This window comes from Crotalus tigris, unplaced genomic scaffold, assembly GCF_016545835.1.
Source record: "Crotalus tigris isolate CLP2741 ecotype Arizona unplaced genomic scaffold, ASM1654583v1 scf7180000017672.2133156, whole genome shotgun sequence".
Classification (NCBI taxonomy): Eukaryota; Metazoa; Chordata; class Lepidosauria; order Squamata; family Viperidae; genus Crotalus; species Crotalus tigris.
In genome coordinates this window covers 255,535-278,258 of record NW_024096557.1, presented here as the reverse complement: position 1 = coordinate 278,258, position 22,724 = coordinate 255,535, and the positions used below count along the sequence as shown (strand labels likewise).

The 22,724-nt window shown below is 32.6% G+C and overlaps 1 protein-coding gene across 4 annotated transcripts in view; it reads right to left on the bottom strand.

Moving 5' to 3' along the window:
• Positions 1 to 22,724, bottom strand: part of ROBO1 (roundabout guidance receptor 1) — a 256,970-nt gene that overhangs the window by 40,135 nt on the left and 194,111 nt on the right. For 3 of the 4 annotated variants that reach the window (XM_039337209.1, XM_039337208.1, XM_039337206.1), the window contains exons 7-17: positions 16,364 to 16,372; positions 9,762 to 9,886; positions 8,745 to 8,916; positions 7,990 to 8,195; positions 7,546 to 7,627; positions 7,238 to 7,406; positions 6,973 to 7,139; positions 5,324 to 5,445; positions 3,969 to 4,200; positions 3,161 to 3,282; positions 589 to 760 (exon numbers count right to left, since the gene is read on the bottom strand). In XM_039337209.1, the coding sequence (XP_039193143.1) occupies positions 589 to 760; positions 3,161 to 3,282; positions 3,969 to 4,200; positions 5,324 to 5,445; positions 6,973 to 7,139; positions 7,238 to 7,406; positions 7,546 to 7,627; positions 7,990 to 8,195; positions 8,745 to 8,916; positions 9,762 to 9,886; positions 16,364 to 16,372 (1,578 nt within the window). The remainder of the gene's footprint in view (positions 1 to 588; positions 761 to 3,160; positions 3,283 to 3,968; positions 4,201 to 5,323; positions 5,446 to 6,972; positions 7,140 to 7,237; positions 7,407 to 7,545; positions 7,628 to 7,989; positions 8,196 to 8,744; positions 8,917 to 9,761; positions 9,887 to 16,363; positions 16,373 to 22,724) is intronic. The other variant, XM_039337207.1, reaches the window with a different exon arrangement.

Genomic DNA, 22,724 nt, shown 5'->3' with positions numbered 1-22,724 from the left:
ATGCATTCTCTGCTGGGCTCATGTACACTAGGATGACTTTCCTCCTAGCAGTTCCGAAAGGCCTTGAATGTTGCAGAGCTTCCAGTGACAAATATATTATAAGTATGTTTATGCTATAATTTTAACTGTAATTATACACTGAATTTGTTTTACTGTATTTTATTGTTTTTATTTGTGCATTCGCTACAGTTACACCACTTAGAACTGGATGACTAAAGTGGTTTATAAGGTTTATAAATTCCTAAATAAATGAATACATTTGGTGACAATATAATAACAATGAGATTGCAAGTCAAAGCATGTAACTTTCAATAGAAAGGGAGTCCTTCGGATTCAAAGAAGACATACTGTTGAGAAGTTCATTAAGAGTAAATAATGACAGCAGTTAATATGCTAATGACTACATAAATATGGGCTGAAAAGCATCTACAATGCAGTAATAAAACAAATAAAAAAATAGATTCTTTATCAAAAGCAAGTTATATTTGTTTCTTATTCTGTACAGACAAAAGAGAACATGCTAATCTTCATTACACTATATAAATATATATATGTTCAACAAAGCACAGTGAATTAAAAATGGCTCACCTAACTGAATAAATTGTGGTTCACTCTTCACTCCAGCTCCAGCTCCAGTACTTGCTGCTACTTCAACACTGTATCTAATACCAGGAACTAGAGATGGAATTATTAGAGAAAATGTAAAACCATCCACTGTCTTATTTATATGGTATCGACTTTCATTTCCAAGGCACCAAACCTAGAAGGAATAAAAAAACAATATATTTCTTCATGGAAGAAAATGTGCCATATAGTATTTTCTGCTTTACATATAAAGATGAATTTGGTTATGTTAATACACATCAGGAATGTTGTAGCCAGGCCTCCCACACCTTGACACCTGTTGTACCACCTCAACTTCTGCGGCCACCTGTGGCAGGAGGCTAATGGCTCATTGCACTGGTGCCACTGCTCTCTGCAGTACACTGCATGGCATGTTGTGTTAGTGCCACTGCTCGTGGCAGAACGCTGCAGGCATGTTGTGTCAGTGCCCCCACTCATGGCAGGATGTCATATTGCACCAGTGTCCCCGCTCATGATGCGCCAGGTGGCCTCCTGCCACAAGCAGCCAAAGTCGGGTGGCAGCGCAACAGGTGTTGGAGCATGGGAGGCCTGGCTGCAGCAGTCCTGAGGTAAGCGAGTAAGATATTCCCCAAAAATAAGACCTAGTGCCTCTTTTGGAGGCAAAAAATATATAAGACCGGGTCTTATTTTGGGAGAAACCTAGTATAATAAAATACCGATTGAGTGGTCCATTTGAAAACCAGTTGTCCATTAAATTCAAATTTATGTAATTGATAAAACAGATATCATATATAATTACAGAACTAATATTTCAGTTGTATATTAATTTGTCATTTGCATAACTGCAAATAATGCACATTTAATCGGTTGTTTTAGAGACAATAAATTTTAATGCTATTTGGAAAAATAGTAAAATTTTGCCCATTGCATCTGAAGATCTATATAATGTATACAAACATTATTGAATTATTTTTGAAAGATTAGAACATTAAGACATCTCCACCATTTCAATACAACATAATCAACAATACTAAGAATTGTTAATAGTGATTTACTAATACAAATAGCAGTGGTGTAAAAATTAAAGTGTCTGACTCCTGGTCACTTTATTGTTTTTTGGCAACAATACAAAAGTAGTTTTCCACTGACTTCTTAAGGAATGCTTTTCCAAAACTTCCCAAATTATTGTCTTGAGATTTTCTGGTATTCTTCCATTTAAATACTAATAGAAGTACAGCTCTACTATAATTTTTGAGATCAGCCAACTTTGTCTAGGTACTGTCAGTTGGTTGGGCTTGAAATAGAAAGGTAATGATACACAAATGCCGTCAATTTGACTCTTGTGAATTTTCTTGGCAACAGCAAAGAAGTAATTTTTTATTGTTTTCATCCTGGAATGTTTTGTAGTCTTACAGTCTACCCTATAGTCCCAGTTAATGCTGCCTACATATTAATCATTTAAATACTAAGGCTGACTCTGCTTTTCTGAACTTAGAAAAACTTAGCCAATGCGGGTTATCTTCAGCTAGGTAGACATCCTGGAATGTTAATTCTGTAGAATTGCTGTTATTTTAAAAGCTGGAGAAATGCCAAACAAAAGAACATGAATAATTCCTATTATAGTGTTTAGAACTTTTAAAACTTAAAAACAAAAGAGGTAAATACAAAATAAAAGTCATCCAACATAAATACGATTTGATTACATGGACTTTTATAAGAGAGATCAATTTGGATATTTAATTTATTAGATGATATAGATGTGCTACAAGTAAAATTGCAAAAAATACCGAAAAAATACTTTTTAAAAGCTGATTGAAATTGTCCTGTTGTATTCTGTATGTTTTCCAAGAGCTAAACTTGGAATCTAATCTGATCTAATTAGTCAGTCACAAGATGCACCCCTTAATTTCTCCTTTAGATGTTTTTTTTAATGGAATATAACTTAAATCAACCTTTCCCAATTGATAGTTTCTAAAATCCTAATTCTTCAAAAGCAGTACTTGAGAAGTTGAAGATGAAAATTAAAAGTTAAGCACTTTAAAATTGTATTTTAAATTTTTCACTGATATTAATGACCATTTTACCAGTATAAAGGGCAGCTCAAAACTGGAAAATGAAATATCAAATCTATATTCTCAATAGTGTGGAATGTTAAATAATCAACCCTAACCAAATACTGCTATATAATCTAGAACTAGATTTAGATTTTTTTTCCTGTAAGAAACTATATAATATGATTTAGTATTATGTCTCAAATTATTTACAAGATTGCAAGATTAAAAGTATTCAGTTTTGTATAGCTAATTTTTCAGCATTCACAGTCTTTTATTTCAATACCCTTTTACTTATAGCAGTGATTCTAAATAACAAACGTACACAATTTGTTACTATATAGTATAATCATTGATATTCTTTTAACATAAAAACAATATAAATATATTGGGTGTTAAAATCCTTGTGAAGAATATTACTTTAGAATATGTTGATTTTTTTACCACCAGATGGAGCTAAGTAACCACAAAAAATTCTATATAAATAATTCCCAATAATTGGCCAAGTTACATCTATGTATCACCTTGTATTCCTGAACCATTCCATTTTGAGTGTCCTCTGGGGGTGGCTGCCAACTTACTACAATTGCAGTGCCATTTCCGTCATTCTTGGTGACTGAAACACTTTGTGGAGGAGCACTTGGAGCTGGTTTTGGAAGAAAGCGTATTTATGATCAAAACAGTATTTTTACTATCATTTGACTGTCATTGAACATGCCATTTAAGAAGTTGCATTTAAGTCTAAAAATCCCAAAATTTATCTTGCAACACCAAAGCAATGGACAGGAAGGAAGGAAGGAAGGAAGGAAGGAAGGAAGGAAGGAAGGAAGGAAGGAAGGAAGGAAGGAAGGAAGGAAGGAAGGAAGGAAGGATCTAATTTTTTAAAAAATATAATTTTTGTATTTTTATGATATATGGTCTTTTTGTAAACTGAACCAAACATGATGAAGTCCAAATTGTTGCATAACTGAAAACTTAAAATGAAAAAACAATTAATCATCCTTAGGTCTTAATAAATAAGGGAAAGATTTGAAACAAATCACTATATATATATATATATATATATATATATATATATATATATATATATATAGTGAGTTATGCAGTAAAAAAATATTATTCATCATATATATACTGGTCATTTGTATCTGCATTGAAAAAGTTTGAAATGGGCCTTTGAACTTAACCCAAGATATAGCAAAAAGAAACACAAGGCAACTTAGTAGCTGGGCTACTTATGATCAATATAAGGAGAAAGATGAAAAAAAACTTTATAATGATCTTGAGTTAGAAATACTTTAAAAAAACTAAGGCAGTTATGCTACTACTTGCCTTCTTCCAAAGTTTTGGCAAATTTCACTTCACTATCAGCTCCTTGAAACTCATTAAAAAAAGGTCGAGCCTTAATTTCGTAGTTCACTCCTTTTTTGAGTTCAGGAATTACAATGCTGTTTTTTGTTGGTGTCCTCACTTCAAAAATCAACCATTCAGATTCCCCTTGAGATGAAGCTGTTGGCCTGTACAAAATTTTATATCCCTGAATATATTGGGATTGTTGATCAACCTAACATTAAAGATAGAACACCCATATTAAATAGTAAATATACATAAATATATGTAACATCATATCATTGACCATTATTTATATATTTAATTTATATGTTCAATATAGTGCATAAGTGTAGTATTCTTCCCCACCTTTCAAGAGTAAAGTTATTAAATTACCTTGAAAGTAAAAAGAGCACACACAAATCTTATTAAATAATGTCAGAATCTAATAGTACTCTACAATAATTTCAGAAAGCCCCACATTTAAGTTACTTTTTCTACTAGTTCTCCACATTAGCAGATTCAGAACAGAATTTAAAGAGAAGTGACCTTCTCCTATAAATGCAGAACTCAGCAAGTGGCAACATTTGGCTGATCTTGGAAGCTTAGCAGGTTTTAAAGTAGAATTCTGCCAGTGAATCCCAGGTATGCAGACTCGTCTGGGAAGTTGAAAAACAGAAGAGCAATGTCAGCTACTTAGATACTATTTCCAAGACGTCACTATGAGTTAAATGTGACTTGAAGCAGATTTTGTTTTTATAAATCCAGAGCCATTTTTTGAGTAACTACAATCAAATCAATACTCTGAGCCTTAAACAATTTTCCAGAAATAATAAAACCCACAAGGTATTTTGAAGACAAAAACAATAGAAATTAACACTACAAAAGGAAAAGATGGGTAATTATATAAAAAATAAAATGTATTTATTACTTACCTTTTAAAAGTACCGGTATTTAAAATTAAAATTACTTTTAACTCTAACCACAAATAACACAAAAGTATTACACAAAGAAAACAATCTATTTATAATTAGCAGTGATAAAGACACAGAATAAAATGAAAATGTGCTTTGGAGCATAGCACTGAATCGAATGGACAGAAATGGGTAGATTACCAGTGGAATATAAAAATAATTAATCCATCCCTGTGGTGGATTCATTTTAACTTTTACCCTTTGACTTCTGATTTAATGTCAAAAGTTGTCCTAACCAAAGTTCATTAAATATCATTTCAGAGTTACTAAGAATACTCAATTGTATCGCACATTAAGTATCAGCAATGCATCATTGCATTTTGGTATTCTTTGAGAGCTGTCTTTTTATTGGCCACTCCATGTTGTTGCTGTTAATGTACTTACTGTCCAGTGAACTTCAATAGAAGAAGAAGAAAGAATTGTGGGATTATGGAGGTGTAGGACAACATCACCCAGCTCTCTTTGTACTTGTTTGTGATCCACACCTGGATTTGTTGGTGGGACGTCTGAAACAATTTTAACAAATTATCAGACATGTATGAAAAAGTGTTGAAAAACAAATCTGCATGTACTAGTATCAGATTTTTTTACCTATCTTTTAAATTAATTTTAGTTAAATTATATTAATTTTCATTTCTAAGAGAAATAAGAATTAAAATCAGAATTAAATTAGAAAGGAAATGAAAAGGGGGAAAAAACAAAATGAAGAGCAGAATACATTGTATATAGTTAGAACAAAATTATTTACAAGTATCCAACAAAGAAGAAGGATCGTACTATCTAGATCACAACAGTTTAATATGATCTGAATAAGTAACAGAGATTGATTTGACTCTAATACTAAGCTACTAAATAAGCAAACAAAATGGCTTACTTGGAATGATTGAAAAAGCATAAGATATAGGCATTACAACTTATACATGTGTATGTGTTTGTGTTTGTATGTGTGTGTGGGTGTGGGTATGTGTATATAATTCCATAGTCTATTAAAATTATTAAAAATTATTAAAATTAAAAATCCCTAAATATTTCAATAAAATTAAAACTTTACTATCAATAAACAAAGCAGGAAAATTGATGCAGAATTGTTGTTTTAAACTATACATACAAAGTTCTATTAATTATGGTCACAGTCCCATTAAAACTCATTCATGGGGTCATCTCATAATTTTCACTTTCAATTTAACACTCAAAAACCTAAATTTCCTTAAGGAACTATGGCAAGAATTTAAAAATAAGAATAGTTTCTGCATTAATTTAAATCAGCTGGGCCCATCTGTTTAATTTTAGTCACTTTCTCTCAATTTCAACCCCATGAGCTCATCAGATGACCTTGAGACTTGAAGAAGTAATATTTTAATGGTATATTAAAAAAGTTGTATTTAAGTCTATGTATATGTTTAAATGTTAATATATATACAACAAATAGTGTACTGTAAATGAATTAAAATGGTTAAAAGTACTAGCTAGTACAAACAAAAAAACAACAACCCTTAACTTTCTTAATATGAATCTAAATTATTTTGCTTTACATACACCCATACATGATATTCTGAATAGAGTTATATGTACATTCAAATATGGGAATACATATATCTGAATCATTAGGCAGGCAATATAAATCGAAGCAAGCAGTACTGGAGTTGTCCTAATGTGTTTGATGTCACATAGAGATATTTATTATATTATATTTGCTGCTTGGATTGTACTGCAATGTACTACCTCATATTATCTTGGCAATTGTACTATACAAGCTTTGTTTTACTTTTATCAAGATGTATTATGTGTTAGTGCTCCAAAAGTTGTTCTCTCTTCTGAAACTATGGAATAGTTTCTCCAGAGAAGAAAAAAATGTACATTGTTGACTTACATTCTTTAATCTGTGTGCATAAAACACAGCTTTACCAAGGTTTCTCCAAACTGTATTAACTGACTAAAATTGAATCATGTGATTTTTTTTTTATATCAACCCCCCAGTATAATTATATAATAGCTATATGTGTTTTACACACACACACACACAGAGATTTTACCTTGGGTTTTCACTGGGTCAGATATCTGACTGGGATCACTAATTCCATATGCATTGGCTGCACGAATGAGGAACAGATAAATGGCATTTGGTTTCAGTCCTTTTACTGCAAATGTTTCTGTTTTCACATTTTCTGCTACAGTTTGCCAGCTACTACCAGCTGCATGGCTAAAAAGACAGAATATATAAACCAAACAGGTTGGTGCATGCCTCTAATTTAACAGTCTTAAAAGAAACACAACTGGAACACATGAAAGGCATAATACCTGAAGGCATCTATTATATAAGAAGTTGGAGTTGCACCTGAATTCAAATTAGGTTTCCATGACAGGGTTACTGTATTTCTTCTGACATCAGTAATTTCAGGTTTTGATGGTGCACTAGGAATCAAATTAGGGTCAGTGGGTCGTGGTGGCTGAACTGGAATGCCAAATTCTAGAAAATGAAAACCTTTATTACTAAGAGCTGACTTAGAATCTACTGGGGTCACATCACAATATTGATTTTATTACACAGAAATTGTTAGCTTATATTTAAAGTTCTTTTCTGTTCTCATGAATCCTGATTAATTTACCTTGAATTTCAATGTAAGCACTCCATGATGCTTCACCGCTTGAAGTTGAGGCAATACATGTGTACCGACCAGAATCACCAAGCTGAAAAGTAAACGAGTTTTTGAAATAATAAGAGCTAAACCTGTGGTCTTTCTTGTCCTAGTCTACTACATTAATCAATATACCACATTGACTTTCTTCAGATTTATGTGTTATCTAATAAAAAAGAGGTTAAAATAAACATTTTATAAATTTTGTTAGAAAAAAGGCACTCATATAAAAACACACTATAAACTGAACAAAGATTGAGAATGCTGATGAAACTAAGGTGATAGAATATAGTTATTTAACTATTCATAAATTTTAAAATCAGAGAGCAATGTTCAAAACCTCAAGCCAAGTTCCAAAGAAAAGTAAAACATATATATATATATAAAAAATTTTTTAAAAAAGTTTTAAGTTACCTTTGCATAACGAATCTGTAGTGCCCCAGATTCCAGTTGCTTGATTCGAGAATCCTGAGTAGCGATAAGGATGCCATCTTTCCTCCATAGGATTACGGGCATGACAATGCCTGTAGCTACACAATTGAGTATTAAAGTACCATCTACAGCTACAGTTTGATTGACAGGACCCTGTCGAATGACAGGGGGAGGACGATCTACAATCACTGGCAGAAGAAAAAGAAGAAATTATGTTCACAAGTGGAAACACTTTTAAAATTATTTAAGCAACAGCAAATTTCCAAGGGAGATGGGAGTCAAGAAATATGAAATATAAATAAATACATAAAATTACTTTGAGATTAAAATATAATGAAACATTATCTGGTACAATTATTAACTTTTGCTACTATTAAAATGATAATAGTAATAGTATTTATTTATTATAATAATATAAAAGGATATTTTTACTTTGTGACTTTTTCTATTTTAGATAAAGAACTGAAAACATACATGCATTTCTTCTTACTTATTTACATACTGTAACAAAATATTAAATTGTAATTGAAATATGAAATGCCATGGTATATAACATTGGGATAATTTCTCTGCATGTTGGATAAGCAAAAATCATTAATATTCCTTAAAGCCAAAAGCTTGAAAGCTGTTATTTCCAGTTTTGCAAATACATTATTTAGCAGACAAGCGTAAAGATGCAGAATTATCAACATTTACTCCCAAACTATTGCTACATTAGCAATTAAACATAAACTTACCATCAGTTACCTCTAAGTATGCTTTTGTTGTGATGCTGCCTGCAACATTTAAAGTCTGGCATATATAATATCCAACATCAGATCTCTGGACATTTGTAATTGTAAGATCACCCGTCTGAGAGACTGAAAACCGGTTGGAAGACTGAGGTGGTTGGTAGGAGAACAGTAAGTTCTAGAATATAAAAACATATTAAAAAGTTGCAGGTATTGAATGTATTAGTAGACCCAAATATGGTAAGGCTAGTTAATCTTGGCTGATCTTGAAAATAAAGTAAGTCATCAGGAAATACCAGGGCTATAGGTTACATTGGAAAGTTGATAAAACATACCAGAAGAAAGCAACAGAAAAACTATGACTGCACTATTGCCAGGAAAACTACATAGGTATGCCCTATAGTTATCAGAGGTCAAGCATAACTTCAGAGAGCCCTGTCTTTTCTTAATAAAATTCATATTTTATTGCATAGAACTGAAATTTTGTGGCACTAAGGATCAGGAGACACTATAGTATTTTTACGTATACATTATTATTTTTCTTTGAGACAAATTGATAGAAGACCTGGATATGTATGTATGATTATGAGTGTATAATATTAATGAATCTGAATAATTGATGCAAAAGATGTGGAAAGCAAACAACTTATCCTTGGTTGCTGTTGGAGAAATAGAACATGCTAGTTGCCAATTATTTCTGCATTCCAATACATACAATGTCCATATATAAACATAGAAAAATAATAGGATTGTACGTTTATAATCAGAATTCCTCCACCATTTTCAGTTATGTTGTACTAAAACTGTTGCGCTGTTGAAAGAGACTAGTGAGACTATTTTTCAATAGTCGATGAATATTTCTTTGCTGAATCATCAACAATCTATTATATAGATTGATCAGTAATCTACAGATTATTTCCCCCTCTTAATAGGGATTCAGTCATAAGATTGGTTTCATATTGAAATTGGTTTAATGTTTTTATTCATTAATAATTTACATTATGTAATTGCAGTTTATTTTACCTGGCTTCCTTCTCTTCGCCAAAATATTGCTGGTTGAGGGTTCCCAGTTGCTTCACACTGGAAAGTGACAGTTCTACCTAATGTAGCTACTTGATCTCGAGGTTTGACAACAAAATGTGGTGGCTCTGAGGGAGAAATGAAGTCAAACCACAATTATCCATTACTAACATGGTTTAATTAATTTCTAGCTGTTTCAGAAATTGACATCAAAGTTCCATATAGAAACTGAAATGTATATATGCAATTTGAACATATGTTGTTCAATCTTTTTGGTGCTAAGCCATGTTCAGAATTATTTTATCAGAAACAGCAAGTAACAAATGACATACAACACAATCAACTTAGCTGTTTCTTTTTTGCCTCTGTTGTATGTTTTTAATTGCCTGCTTTGGTAAATGTTAAGAAAGATGATAACTCCTCTTCTTTTTTTCCTTCTCCAGCCACATTAGCACAAAGAGTTGCTGCTATGCTCAATAAGAAAAGCAGCTGAAAATTTAATGGAGCTTAATAAACGAAACCCAAACACACACAAATCTCTGGTTACAAAACTAGTGGGTGGGTGAAGGCTTCAGCAATGTAGAGCATTAATCAAACTTTAATGGAGATAAACAATAAATTGGATTAGACATTTAAAAAGAAGGCTGCCTTATATCTTACAGGTTAGCTTCTAATGACTTTTCTTTTTAGGATGAAGATTGAGTTCCACTTCAATAATGGTTCAATAACAAATGAAGGCTAAAACTAACATATTCTTGCTATAGTTTATAAAATTTGATTAACATTATATTTTATAACCTTTCTCCAGACTCCCAAAAATGTTTCCTATGATGATTTTTGCCAAAGGATGCAGATAATTTCTATCATTTAAAAATCTTTCATAACAGGTTTGAATTTGATGTAGAAATGGATATCCGAATATTTTTGAATTTAACTCATAGACTTAGAAGTGCTGCCGTTTAAATTGTAGCCATTTAATTTGTGTGTGTGTGCGTGTGTGTGTGTGTGTAATTAGGAAAACGAATGAAATTAAAGCTGTAGTGAAGCAGACTAAATTGTTGATTTACTTAGTCAACATCTTCAAACAAAACGTGCATGTAAATTAAGCAAATTTGAAACATCTGTTCATCTTCGTATTATAAATACTGCCAGTATTGTCCAAACTGTTTTATTTATACAAATGGTCACTACATGGAATGGTAAACAGAATGTCAAAAACTATGTTGGTTTCATTAAGTTACGGCAGTTGAGTATATTAATGTAACTGACCTAGAATAGAGAATAAATAAATAAGAAACAGCCCTTTTAAAATAAAATGTTTTGCGGGAGAGAAAAGTATCAAAATGAAATAAAAGGAAACCAAAAGGAAAGGGGGAAAAGGGGTTTATTTTTTTTTCATCTGAATGAAATGCTTTGACTCTCTCCCTTCTTTCTTTATTGAGAATTACATCAACATTGCACTCCACCAGAAGACCATCCCCCAGATTTACCTATGGCACCCAAGGCTTGAACTCTTAGGTCTGGGCTTGGGCTTGGGCTTAGTGTATTTATGAAGCTCCTGGGATATTTTTTTTTCTTTTTTGTTCCATTTAGATGCTCTTTAGTCTGGGCTATTAAGTTTTGTTGTTAGATTTTAATTGCTTTTAATTGTATATTTTGATCGTCTTGGTCACCCAGTGTTTTGGGAGTGGACAGACATAATAAATTTAAGCAAGAATAGAAATAATGAAAATGAGAGTAAGAAGAATGATAATTGTAATAAGATTGGCAGAACAAATTTCATCTTCCTGGATTCTCTTGAAATTATTCCATATTTGACAAAGTTTGGGAAGGTGCCATTACATTCAATCACATTTCATGCATATTAGCAATAGATTCAGAATTCAGAATGACACATAAAGGGCTCAAATATGGCAACATAGTGATTATATCTGGGTTAGGGTTAGTATCTGGATAGAAACTAGTCAGGATTAAAAATTAGCTTAAAAAGTAAAAAATAAAACAAAGCAAAACTCTTGGGAGAAGTTTGTTATGTCTGTATTCTGTATTGCTGCCAATAATCTACATAAACGAATCACAGAAGCCAACAGAAGTCTAAGCCAATTTGAAATACTTCTTAGTCTCATTACTATGTTACACATAGTAATATTTTATAGTGACATATCAACATTATTTGTTTCTTTAGAATTTTCAGAGTGCTGATTATTTTAAAAACATTTTAAAAACAATTTTTCCTAACAGTATATACAAATGCAAATATCAAAGAACAGGATCTAAAGATTTTTTAAAGGTAATTCTACATTATTTTATGTGATACATATAGCTTTTCAAAACTCATTAACATAATGCAGTTAAACTGAACTGTGATCTACAAGTGAAGGTAAGCTATTTGACTATCATTTTATAAATGATTTTTAAGAAATACAAACATTTCAGAGAAGCAATTCAAAAAACCAACCAACCAGTCAATTACCTGCTCTACTTTTCCTGCAAAACTTTCATGTTGTTGTTGTTGTTCTTATAATTTATTATTATTATGGTAGATTTGAGTTGTAGTTTTTCTGAATAGTATTCTGAGTCTTGATATCAAGACAAATGATGTGTGTTGGTATGTGTGTGTACATGTGTACACATAAAAATATCACACTATTATAAATATTTAGTCATCTGATCTGGATCAGGACATTACTAGAACTATAAATTAGATCTCCAAAATTTTTGTTACCAAAAATTTCCTCAAAATTATGGCAATATTACCGTAGTAGTATAAGATCCCATAAGATATAAGAAACCTAACTGGTACAAATAACAAGTACTTCTGGTTTTGTGTGATGACTGATTTGAAAGAATTTAGTGTATATAGAATTTAACAATATGGTTGAGTGCCTACTCAATGAAAGAAGTCAAATTAAACTAATCTTTACAGATGGATACCCAGATTATATTTAAAAACAAATAGCAATTTGAAACCTATTTCCTACTTCTAATTATGATTGATTTTTTCCCCTAATATTTAAGAGTTTTAACTCAGAACAACTACTGTCAGTCCGCCTTTAGCTCTTCTTCCACTTTGTTCTTATAATCTGCACTTTTACATATTTTCTACAAAACAACTTTTAATGAAGAACTTCATATTAGTTCCAACTTCTACAGTTTGTGTCGTATCATTTTATGCATTATGGTAGATTTGTTTTGTTTCTCTAAGCAATGATCAAGACAATGCAGGTTTCCTCCCTTCTTCAAATTATGAGAACAGCAAATACAACTTGAAAACTTTTCTGGTTTTTTAAAAATTAATCTAACAAAAATCATTTTAGTAAAAGGATAAACTTCTGTGAGCTATAGCTCATTTCATCTGCTATATGGAGTAGCTCAACTAATGCAGAATTTAAATAGGGGTAAGGTGAGGAAGAAGGGAGGGGAAGACAGACTAGTTTTGCAGATAAAAGTTGCATATTAAACAGATTACAAGTACCATAACAATTAATAATAGTGATGAGGTCTTTTTTAAAAAAAGGTTTTAAAAATATATATATTAACAGTTTAATTGTCCTGTTAAAATTTGCTTTTTCCAAACTGTCTATCTTAAAATAATAAAATATCCTGGGACACTGAAATGCCTTGATAATACTATGTCTTCATTTTGAGTTCTGATAGAACCTGTATCAGTTAATATTTAAGCAAAGTTTGTCCTGTTTGACCTATATAGAGGGCATAAGAACACTGCTGGTAAATGAAGGCATGTGTTACAGAATCTGTACATGCAATATATGTGATCATGTACTAGTGAAAAAATATGTCAAAGTGTGTTTAATCTTGTAGGTGTAGTTGTTGGGGTCTCTGATTGTAGTGTTGATATAATTGTGGGGGAAAAGCACATGGAGATAGTTGCAGGGTTGGTTTGTATATTAGCATGTTTTTTTCCAATGGATTTTGCAGTGTCATGTCCAGTATGGGCTGTATCTTATTAATAATGCAGTTACAGAACACAGAGTAAGAGTTGGAGGAGACCTTGGAAGTTTTCTAGTCCAATCCCTTGCTCAAGTCTGTTGACCTACAGTATATCATTCCAGATAAATGGCTGTCCAATCTCTTCTTAAAAGCCTCCAGGGATGGAGCACTCACTACTTCTGTAAGCAAGTCATTCCACTGATTCATTGTTCTCACTGATCGGAAATTTCTCCTTAATTCTCGGTTGAATCTCTCTTTGTTAAGCTTCCATCTGTTATTTGAATGAGCAGTTCTTCTGTAATGTTTTATGCTCTGTCCATTTCTTCCCTAATAATTGATCTGTTTTTACTAATTTGTCACTGGGTAGCTAGTTCAGTCTTCTAAAAGGCTTTTCAACCTTTTCACCCATTGTACTACTTTTAGGATATGGCAACATCCGAGTACCACCAGTCGCCTAGCAAGGTGTCAAAAAGTTGATAAAGTACAGGTAGTCCTCGACTTACAACTCACTTAGTAACTGTTCGAAATTACAGTGGCACTGAAAAAAGTGCCCCCCAAGCCACAGCTGAGCAAGACACCTGCCTGCCCACCTGGCAGCACTCTTCCTCCTGTCCGAGGTTTCCATTGTTCTGAACATTTCTGTTGAGGATTGGCAGCGGGGGTGGGTTGGGGGGGTGTTTGGTTTTTATTCCTCCTATCTGCTGGGTGGGTGCAACAGGTTTTTGTCACCTCACATGACCCTGGGACACTGTGACCATCATAAATATGACTCAGTTGCCAAGCATCTGAATGTAAATCACAAGACCCTGGAGATGCTGCAACATTCCAGCTGCTCGATGCTTCTTCTGGATGCAGCAGAAGCGTCAGGATCAGTGCTGCTTTCCAGCTGATTGGTGCTTCTTCAGGGCTCAGCAGAAGCACCAGGATCAGTGCTGAGCTCCAGCTGGAGCCTGATGCTGATCCTGGCGCATCCGCTGAGCCCTGATAGCCTTGCGGCTCCAGCCATCTCTTGGTCAGGCTTGTGCAGTGCTGCCACCAGTTCAGCTCATTCCCCTCCCCCACTACTTTTCTAGCATAGTCGCGTACCGCCTGCCAGGTGCCAATGTACCACAGGTGATACCCGTACCATTGGTTGAAAAGCCCTGTTCTAAATGCATCATATAACTCCATCAGATTAGCACATATGTCAATTGACTGTATCATGGGTTTCAGACTAATTTTGATGTGAAGTGTATGCATATACACACTTTACTTGTTAGAGCAAATGCTGAAGAAAGTGAATGAGTTTTTATCCCAGTATTTTTAATTTACTAATTCATTCATCTATTATATAACAAATTTTATGTATATGTATATATAAACACAAGAATAGAAAATTTAAAATTCAAAATGTAACAATTTTTATAAATCTCATCACACTGAAGATAATCTCTATTTTTTTCATTTAGGATTGTAATCTAAAATAAATACTACTCCTTATTGAAGTAATAGTAGTAGTAGTAGTAGTAGTAGTAGTAGTAATAGTAATAATGATGTTGGAAGGGACCTTGGAGGTCATCTAGTTCCTCAGGCAGGAAACCCTATACCATGACAGACAAATGGCTCTCCAGTCTCTTCTTAAAAACTTCCAGTGTTGGAACATTTACCACTTCTAGAGGCAGGTTGTTCCACTGATTAACTGTTCTAACTGTCAGGAAGTTTCTCCTTAGTTCTAAGTTGCTTCTCTTCTTGATTAGTTTCCATCCATTGCTTCTTGTCCTGCCTTCAGTAATATATTGTCTTATCTACTCATTTAACTTTATAGTTAAAGAGTTTTTAAAATAGTATAGCTTGCATGTTATAATAAAGAAATTACTTGAATGAAAAGTATCCTTCTATAGCCTTGCATCCCTGGGTAGCAATTGCAAATGAATGGGAAATAGCTTAAGAGTTGCTTCTAGGAGAGGGGATAATAAACCAATGTTGGTAAGATCACCAGAAAGACTTTTCAAAGAGATAAAAGTGGCTTCATTGAGAAAGAATGGGAAACTATTCCTTTGTAAACTTTTAAGTTATGTTAGAAGCCAACACAATAACCACCTTTTCTCACCAATTTGATACTGGGATAATAATTTTCATTTGTTTCTGGATAAAGTAGTAAATGAATCAACATAGTTAATCAGTTGAAGTCAGTGATTCCGGTTAGATTGCTCTTAATGATGCTTGTAAGTTAAATAATGCAAAGGAGTTTTCATCTGTCGAATAACTGAATCTGAAGAATAAAATGTATTTCTGTAAAAATAGAATGATTATTTTACATGTGGAACCTTTCATTATTTTTAAGAATTGGTGCATATGATGTAAATTTTGGGATTTGCTGAAGCAAAATAAAATCATACATATGTTAAGTTAAAATTAAATAAAAACTTATAAATAAAAATGTAACAATGCAATAATTAAAATAAAAGTAAGCAAGCCATTACCTTAGATGCTTGCCACAAAAATTACCACACTTCGTGTAGAATGTGCCTTTTGTGGTCTGTCCAGGCAATACAAGTGAAGGTTGGAGGATGATTTGTTGGCAGATATGGAAAGGTATAGATAGAGAAGGGGAGAGATGATCCAGTCACAGGAATAACGGTGATTAGAAGATGGCCAATAAAATTTCAACTTACCAGATACAACTAAAACAAAAGAAAGGAAAGGAAAAACAAAAACAGGAAACAAAGAATAAATCAACTCAAACATGAAATGAAACAAAATAAAATGAATGTGCTTTTAAATCACTCGGATTATTTATTCAGAAAAGCACCATATAAATAATAAACAACTAAATTCTATTTTATATACAAATACTTAAATATGCAAGATGCAATTTATAAAAATGCAACTATCTGAAAAGAAATATCCAAGGTTTACAAGAAACAGCACGAACAGATGACATTATAAAAACAGTTCTTAGTTTTAGAGAATGCTTACATTTATGGCTAAGAAATATGAAGCATGAAAAATGAAGGACAGGCAAGAAATCTATTTTAGTGTGAAAAGTATCTATACTTCTAATAAACAAGTGATAGGATTCTATGCAGGTATCTCATAATTTTAGATTTTATTTTTAAAATATGATATATAAGAAAGAAAAAGCATGATTCAACTACAAGTATATTATTATATATACAACAATATGAAATTTTTCCCTATTCTTTAGCTGGTATTGGCCTTCATTTGCACTGAATTCTTCCCCAAAACTAGGATAATTATTAGAGAATTTTAATTTCTCTGTTGGTGAAAAAATAAATCAGAAGCTCTCACAGCTGACTGCATTTAGCTGATTCAAAATAACCTCAAAATAGCCGAGGTGGCGCAGCAGTTAGAGTGCAGTACTGCAGGCCACTTTAGCTGACTGTGTTCAGCAGGTCAGCAGTTCAAATGTCACCGGCTCAAGGTTGACTCAGCCTTCGATCCTTCCGGGGTAGGTAAAATGAAGACCCAGATTGTTGGGGGCAATGTAAATATATATATATATATACATTGCTTACTGGTGTACACCGCTTAGAGAGTGCTTGCACTTAAAGCGGTATATAAGTCTCATAAATAAATAAATAAATAATAAAAAATATTCATATCAAAATATTTACAATATCATACATTCTTCTTTACAGCAACATAGCTTAATGAAGACTTCTTACAGAGAGATACAGAGACAAATCTGAGACTGAAAATTCAGCTTCTAACTAAATACCTTTTGCACAGACTCAGTAGCACTTTCTTCACATGGGCAGACTGAGTTACCACACGACTCTTCCTGCTCATGAATATTCCAACAATAATTCTTATTCTTATTAAACTATCTAGTTACATACAGTTCCTGAGCAGGTAAACAGATGAGCAGAGGGGGGCAAACATTAGGCAGTCAATTTTCCTTCAAAACTACAGTAATTCTACAGCAGTTTCTCTCTTGCCCTCCTCCCAATATTTTACATTTGAAAACACCTGGATTAAGTCCTCCAAATTTTACTATTTACTATTTAAAATACACCTGTGTACTGTGTGAAACTAATGTTAATTTAAATGCCAATAAATTTTCTAATGGGTGCCTCTTTATTCCCTCATTCTTTACAAATAATTTAACAGATATTGGAAACTCTACTCAAAGTTATATTTTCCCATTTAGAAATTCACATAATTCAGATACCTACAGAATAAAAAATTTAAACATTATCACAAAACCATTGTGGTTAATGTATTTTGTTTTATGTTTATAATTTTCTGTTTTATAATCCAATTTAAACCATATGCGCAATAGCATTAATAGAAAATAAAGATAAAATAAAATAAAAATGCTGAATATCTTGTACACATATGGCTATAATCATGACAGATTCTGGATAAAATCTACCCATATGATGGCAGAATTGCCACCAGCTTGATAGATAATTGATTGTTACAGAAATATATAAATAACAGAAAGTCTCCTAGTAATCTACTCATTACATCAGTGAAATAGCTAATACTTAATATAAGTTTTGATTTATAAATGGTGAATTACAGTTCTAAAAAGAAAGACACTCTGAATATCTTAAGCCTTTCAGGAATCTAATTTAGTTTTATTCTTTTAAGCAGAAAGAAAAAAATAATTACTGTTGAACATGAGTTCCTAATTAGCACAGAAATATCTGCTGTAGGCTAGTCTATATAATATACCTTGATAAGTGTGATAATATTTCACATACTAAAATTAGTTAAGAGAAACAAGAATTTATGTTAAAGCAAACAAATAATCCAGAATATACTGAAGAAATGCATATACTGAATGGATATTTAGGACAGAAAGTATCATTGTTAATAAACTTGAAAGAATTTGAGACATTGTTTTCAGGTCTGGGTGCTAATCTCCAAAATAAGGAATTTAAATGCACCTACTATTATAAAATAAATGACACAATAGAATTTATGAATTTTTAACAGTATTTTTAGCAAATTGAAAGCAAAAGGTGATTATTTTTTTATAGTGCTGCTTAGTTAAAAAAAATAAGAACACTGAGTTAAGCTGCTTGTCTATATTCATATCCTGAATCTATCTGCACACTTATTCCACTTAAGACTGCACATTAATATGGGAATAAACGAAGATTATAAAAATGTATCTATTTTTACTTTGAAGAAATCACCTTGAATATTTCAGACATATTGTGAATGATCACAAAGATTTAAAAAGGACAAGTTTTTTTCACTAATGTTCAATGTCTTATAGAGGTTTAACTTTTCTCATTCCAACTCTTTAAGATTATGAAAAGCATACATACAGTAGGTCTATGAATTATGCTGAGCATGGAGACATTTAAAGCAGTGAGCATGTATTGCTTTATCAGGTTCTTTGCCACTGTCAGTGAATCAGAGAAATACTCTTCAACCTTTAACGATCAAAGGAAATCTGACTCATCTAATTTCTAAACAGGTCTGCAAAGTCAAGATGATCTTCAGCTGCATATTACTTCATATTCATATTATAAAATTTGCTTATTCATACTAAATTAAATATGTAGTAGGCTAAATATTTGCAGAATAGCAATACTATACGGTCAAGTCAAGAACTTCTACAATAAATTTCTTCTCTGGTAGAATAATCTATCCAGGCATTATCTAGTATCTAGTTGGGTAAAGAACCTAACTAGTTTGAAAAGTGGCCTTCATAAGTCCTTTCCCATAATCCCTGACTAGAGCAAATTTAGTAAAAACAGAGAATCAATAAAGGACCAGAATAAAAAAATATACAATATAATTATTGTGAAATCTGTTTGATATAGCTTTTTTAGTTTATTGTTCAGAAGTAATGTGTTTGGCATGTATTTAAAACAGTTTTAAATATTGTTTAATGCTAATGGCTAAACAATTTTAATAGTTATTCTTATCTTTTATACCAGAGAATAGTTAGAATAAAATTGTTAATAAAACACATCTACAAAAATAATCTTCCCACAAACTTCATGAACACTTAATAAGTGAAATGTTTTGATTCTTACAATATGGAACCCAGTGCTCCAGAAGCTCACTTGGCCCCTTTATGTCTGATGTTTGTCTAGGAGCTGTAAAGATAGCTTTTTCAGCAGGTTTTTCAAGTCTAAATAAATTCCAGATCACATTGCAAGAAGTTATCCATCTTAACTCACCTCTCATCTGGGTCTACCCAGTTAGTATTCAGACTTGAAGAAATCTAAATGATTTTACCTTCAAAATAATTGGACAGTCTGCAGATGTCTCCCTCCCCACACTTTTCCCTAAAGGGTCTGGATCATTCTAAAAGAGGATATATTCCAGAAATGCAGATTCAATAAGAGTGAAAAATAATATACATGGCACCCTTATTGCCACTGCAAGGACTTGAATACAGACAGATACTATTTGCTTTTGGTCTTATGCTTGCATGGCTTTTATTTTTTAGTTGCATTGAGGACAATGGATTAGTAACTGGGAAGAGGCTCCACAGGTGCAATCATGTCAAAAGCCCGGGTCATGTTTATTTAGAAGCCTTTATGGATCATAGTAAAGTTTATGTTTACTCAGTTGAAGATGTCAATGGAATGCAGAATCATGAGCAGTTACAAAAATACACACAACAGATAGAAGACAAAAACTGGATAAAACAGCAGCTTTTTCTTCATAAAGTAATCTGATAATTGGCATCATGGATCAAGATCACTGGTCATCTTTCATCACTGATGACAGAACTGCTCACTAGGTTGTCAGAAAAATTCCTAAGCATCTTTTGAAAAGCTCCATGATCCATCAGATGCTTGAAGTGAACCAAATGTGTACTTTGCCTTTGCAAGCTGCAAGATGTTCTGAATCTACAGTTCCACCAGGAAGCAATTTAACTGTGGAAAAAGTCAGGATCTTCCATTATCAGATCACAGCTCATCATTTCTAAATCCAGTTTTAGACTGATGTAAGGCAGAGCCAACATTGCCTCTGACAACGGCATAGTTGCTATGAAGGCAAAGTCATTTCAAACTATTCCACACATTGAAGCAAGAGAGCACAGAAACTTTTGATAGTTGCTGCCAGATAACAGAATAGGCAAAACCTCTTTGCAGTCCAAACTTATTCCATAAGCAAATTCCTGATTGTTAGTGCTATTAGGTAGTGGAATAGTTTGCTTCTTGAACTGGAAGCTTCATCACTGTAAGGTTTTAAGCAAATATCAGCGCCCCACTCCTTGATGGAATGAGGTTCTGCCCTGGATAGGGGATGGACTAGAAGGTCATAAATGTCCCTTACAACCCTATGTATCAGATGTTGGTTGCTGAATTATTCCAATTACTTCAACTTTTGATTTGAATTTTCAGGAGTACTAACTTATAGCATGCAGATACAAAATTATTTCTGTTACTGGGGGGAAAAAAGCATCATGGCCCTAGATGATGATGCTTTTGACAGAGTTAGATTTTATCATGATAAACTAAAAATAACAATAGTTGTCGAATTAATAATTCTGTGACTTAGATATAGGGACTTTTATTTAATTAAGAGTAAATTATACCTGGAATCTAAAGCTGAATAATGAATTACAGTATTTGAAGAGCTTTGTTTTCGAACATCTTTAATAATTATATACCGTACACACACACACACGCACACACACACATACAAGACCATATAATCTTTGCTTAATGACCATAATTGGGATTAGCAATTCAATCACTAAGCGAAGCAATTGTTAAGTGAAACATCATGTGATCACTCTGCCTAACAATTGCATTTCCAGCAATCCACTGTTGTATTGAGTAAGCAAATCTCCTATGGTTATCAAGGAGACTTCATCATATTACCATGACTTGTGACCTCCTGCCAGCTTCCACATTAAATTTGTTTGTCAGAAGCTGGCTGTGAAGGTCGAAAATGGAATCACATGACCATGGTACACCGTGATGACCAGTGTACATGTTCAACAGTTGCCATGCACCTGTATTGAGATCATATGATCATGGGGCACTGTGATGGTCATAAATGTGATTGCCAGTTCTAAGTCATTATTTTCTGCCACATTGTAACTTTGTAACAATTGCAAAATAAATGGTTGTGAAGTAAGAACTATCTGTAATAAAATTCTTTCAAAACTATCAAGCACTTTCCAAATTTGGGGCATTGAATTTTTCAAATTTGTGGCAATGATATCAGATGACTGCAACTACAATAGAATTTTAATGAAAATAATTTTGGTCCAATTTAGTGTATAAAATATTTCAATCAAGAAATAAAACAAATGTAGCAAGGTCTCAAATAACTTTTAGTTCTGGCCTATAGAAAAGAATTAGTAATTGGAAGATGAAACAGAAAAAGATTTTTAACATCAATGGTATTGATTCACGAACATTTATTCACTGTCTATAAAAATGAGACCATTGTTTTTGTCTTGACTTTTATAGTAGCATTTCATTTAGTATTTGTTTTAAAAAGCTCAATATATTAAGCATCAAATGCCTACAATATGATCTTTTTTTATAATAATTTTTTATCTTTCCAAACTCTCCCTCATACATATACAGTGATATTTATCAGATGTTAACATACATTCTTTTTACATTCATATATAAGATACTTTAATAAAATGAAATAAATACATACACATGACTTTTGGTGTTGCTTGCCCATTTCCTCTTTCACTGTATCCACACTCCTTCTTCTCTACCTTCTTTCTCCCTTTTTTCTCTTCCCTACTTCCATTTTCTTCCTCTCCTCTTCTCTTTCCTTCACCGCTCTCCTCCCCTTTCTCCCCACTTCTCTTCTCCTCCAACCTTCCTTCTTCTCCCCTCCTTTACTCTTTTCTCTCTCCTCTCCTTTCTTCCCTCTCATCCCTCTTCAGATACAATTCAGGGGTAATGTCCGAACAACTCCTCTCTCCAAATTTCCCTATCTGTATTATATACAATAAGATTAATTTTCTCTTACATTAATACTTCTATTTATCTAACCTTCTCGATATATACTTCTACAAATATTTATACAATCTCCAGTTATTCAATACTGTGTCGCCTG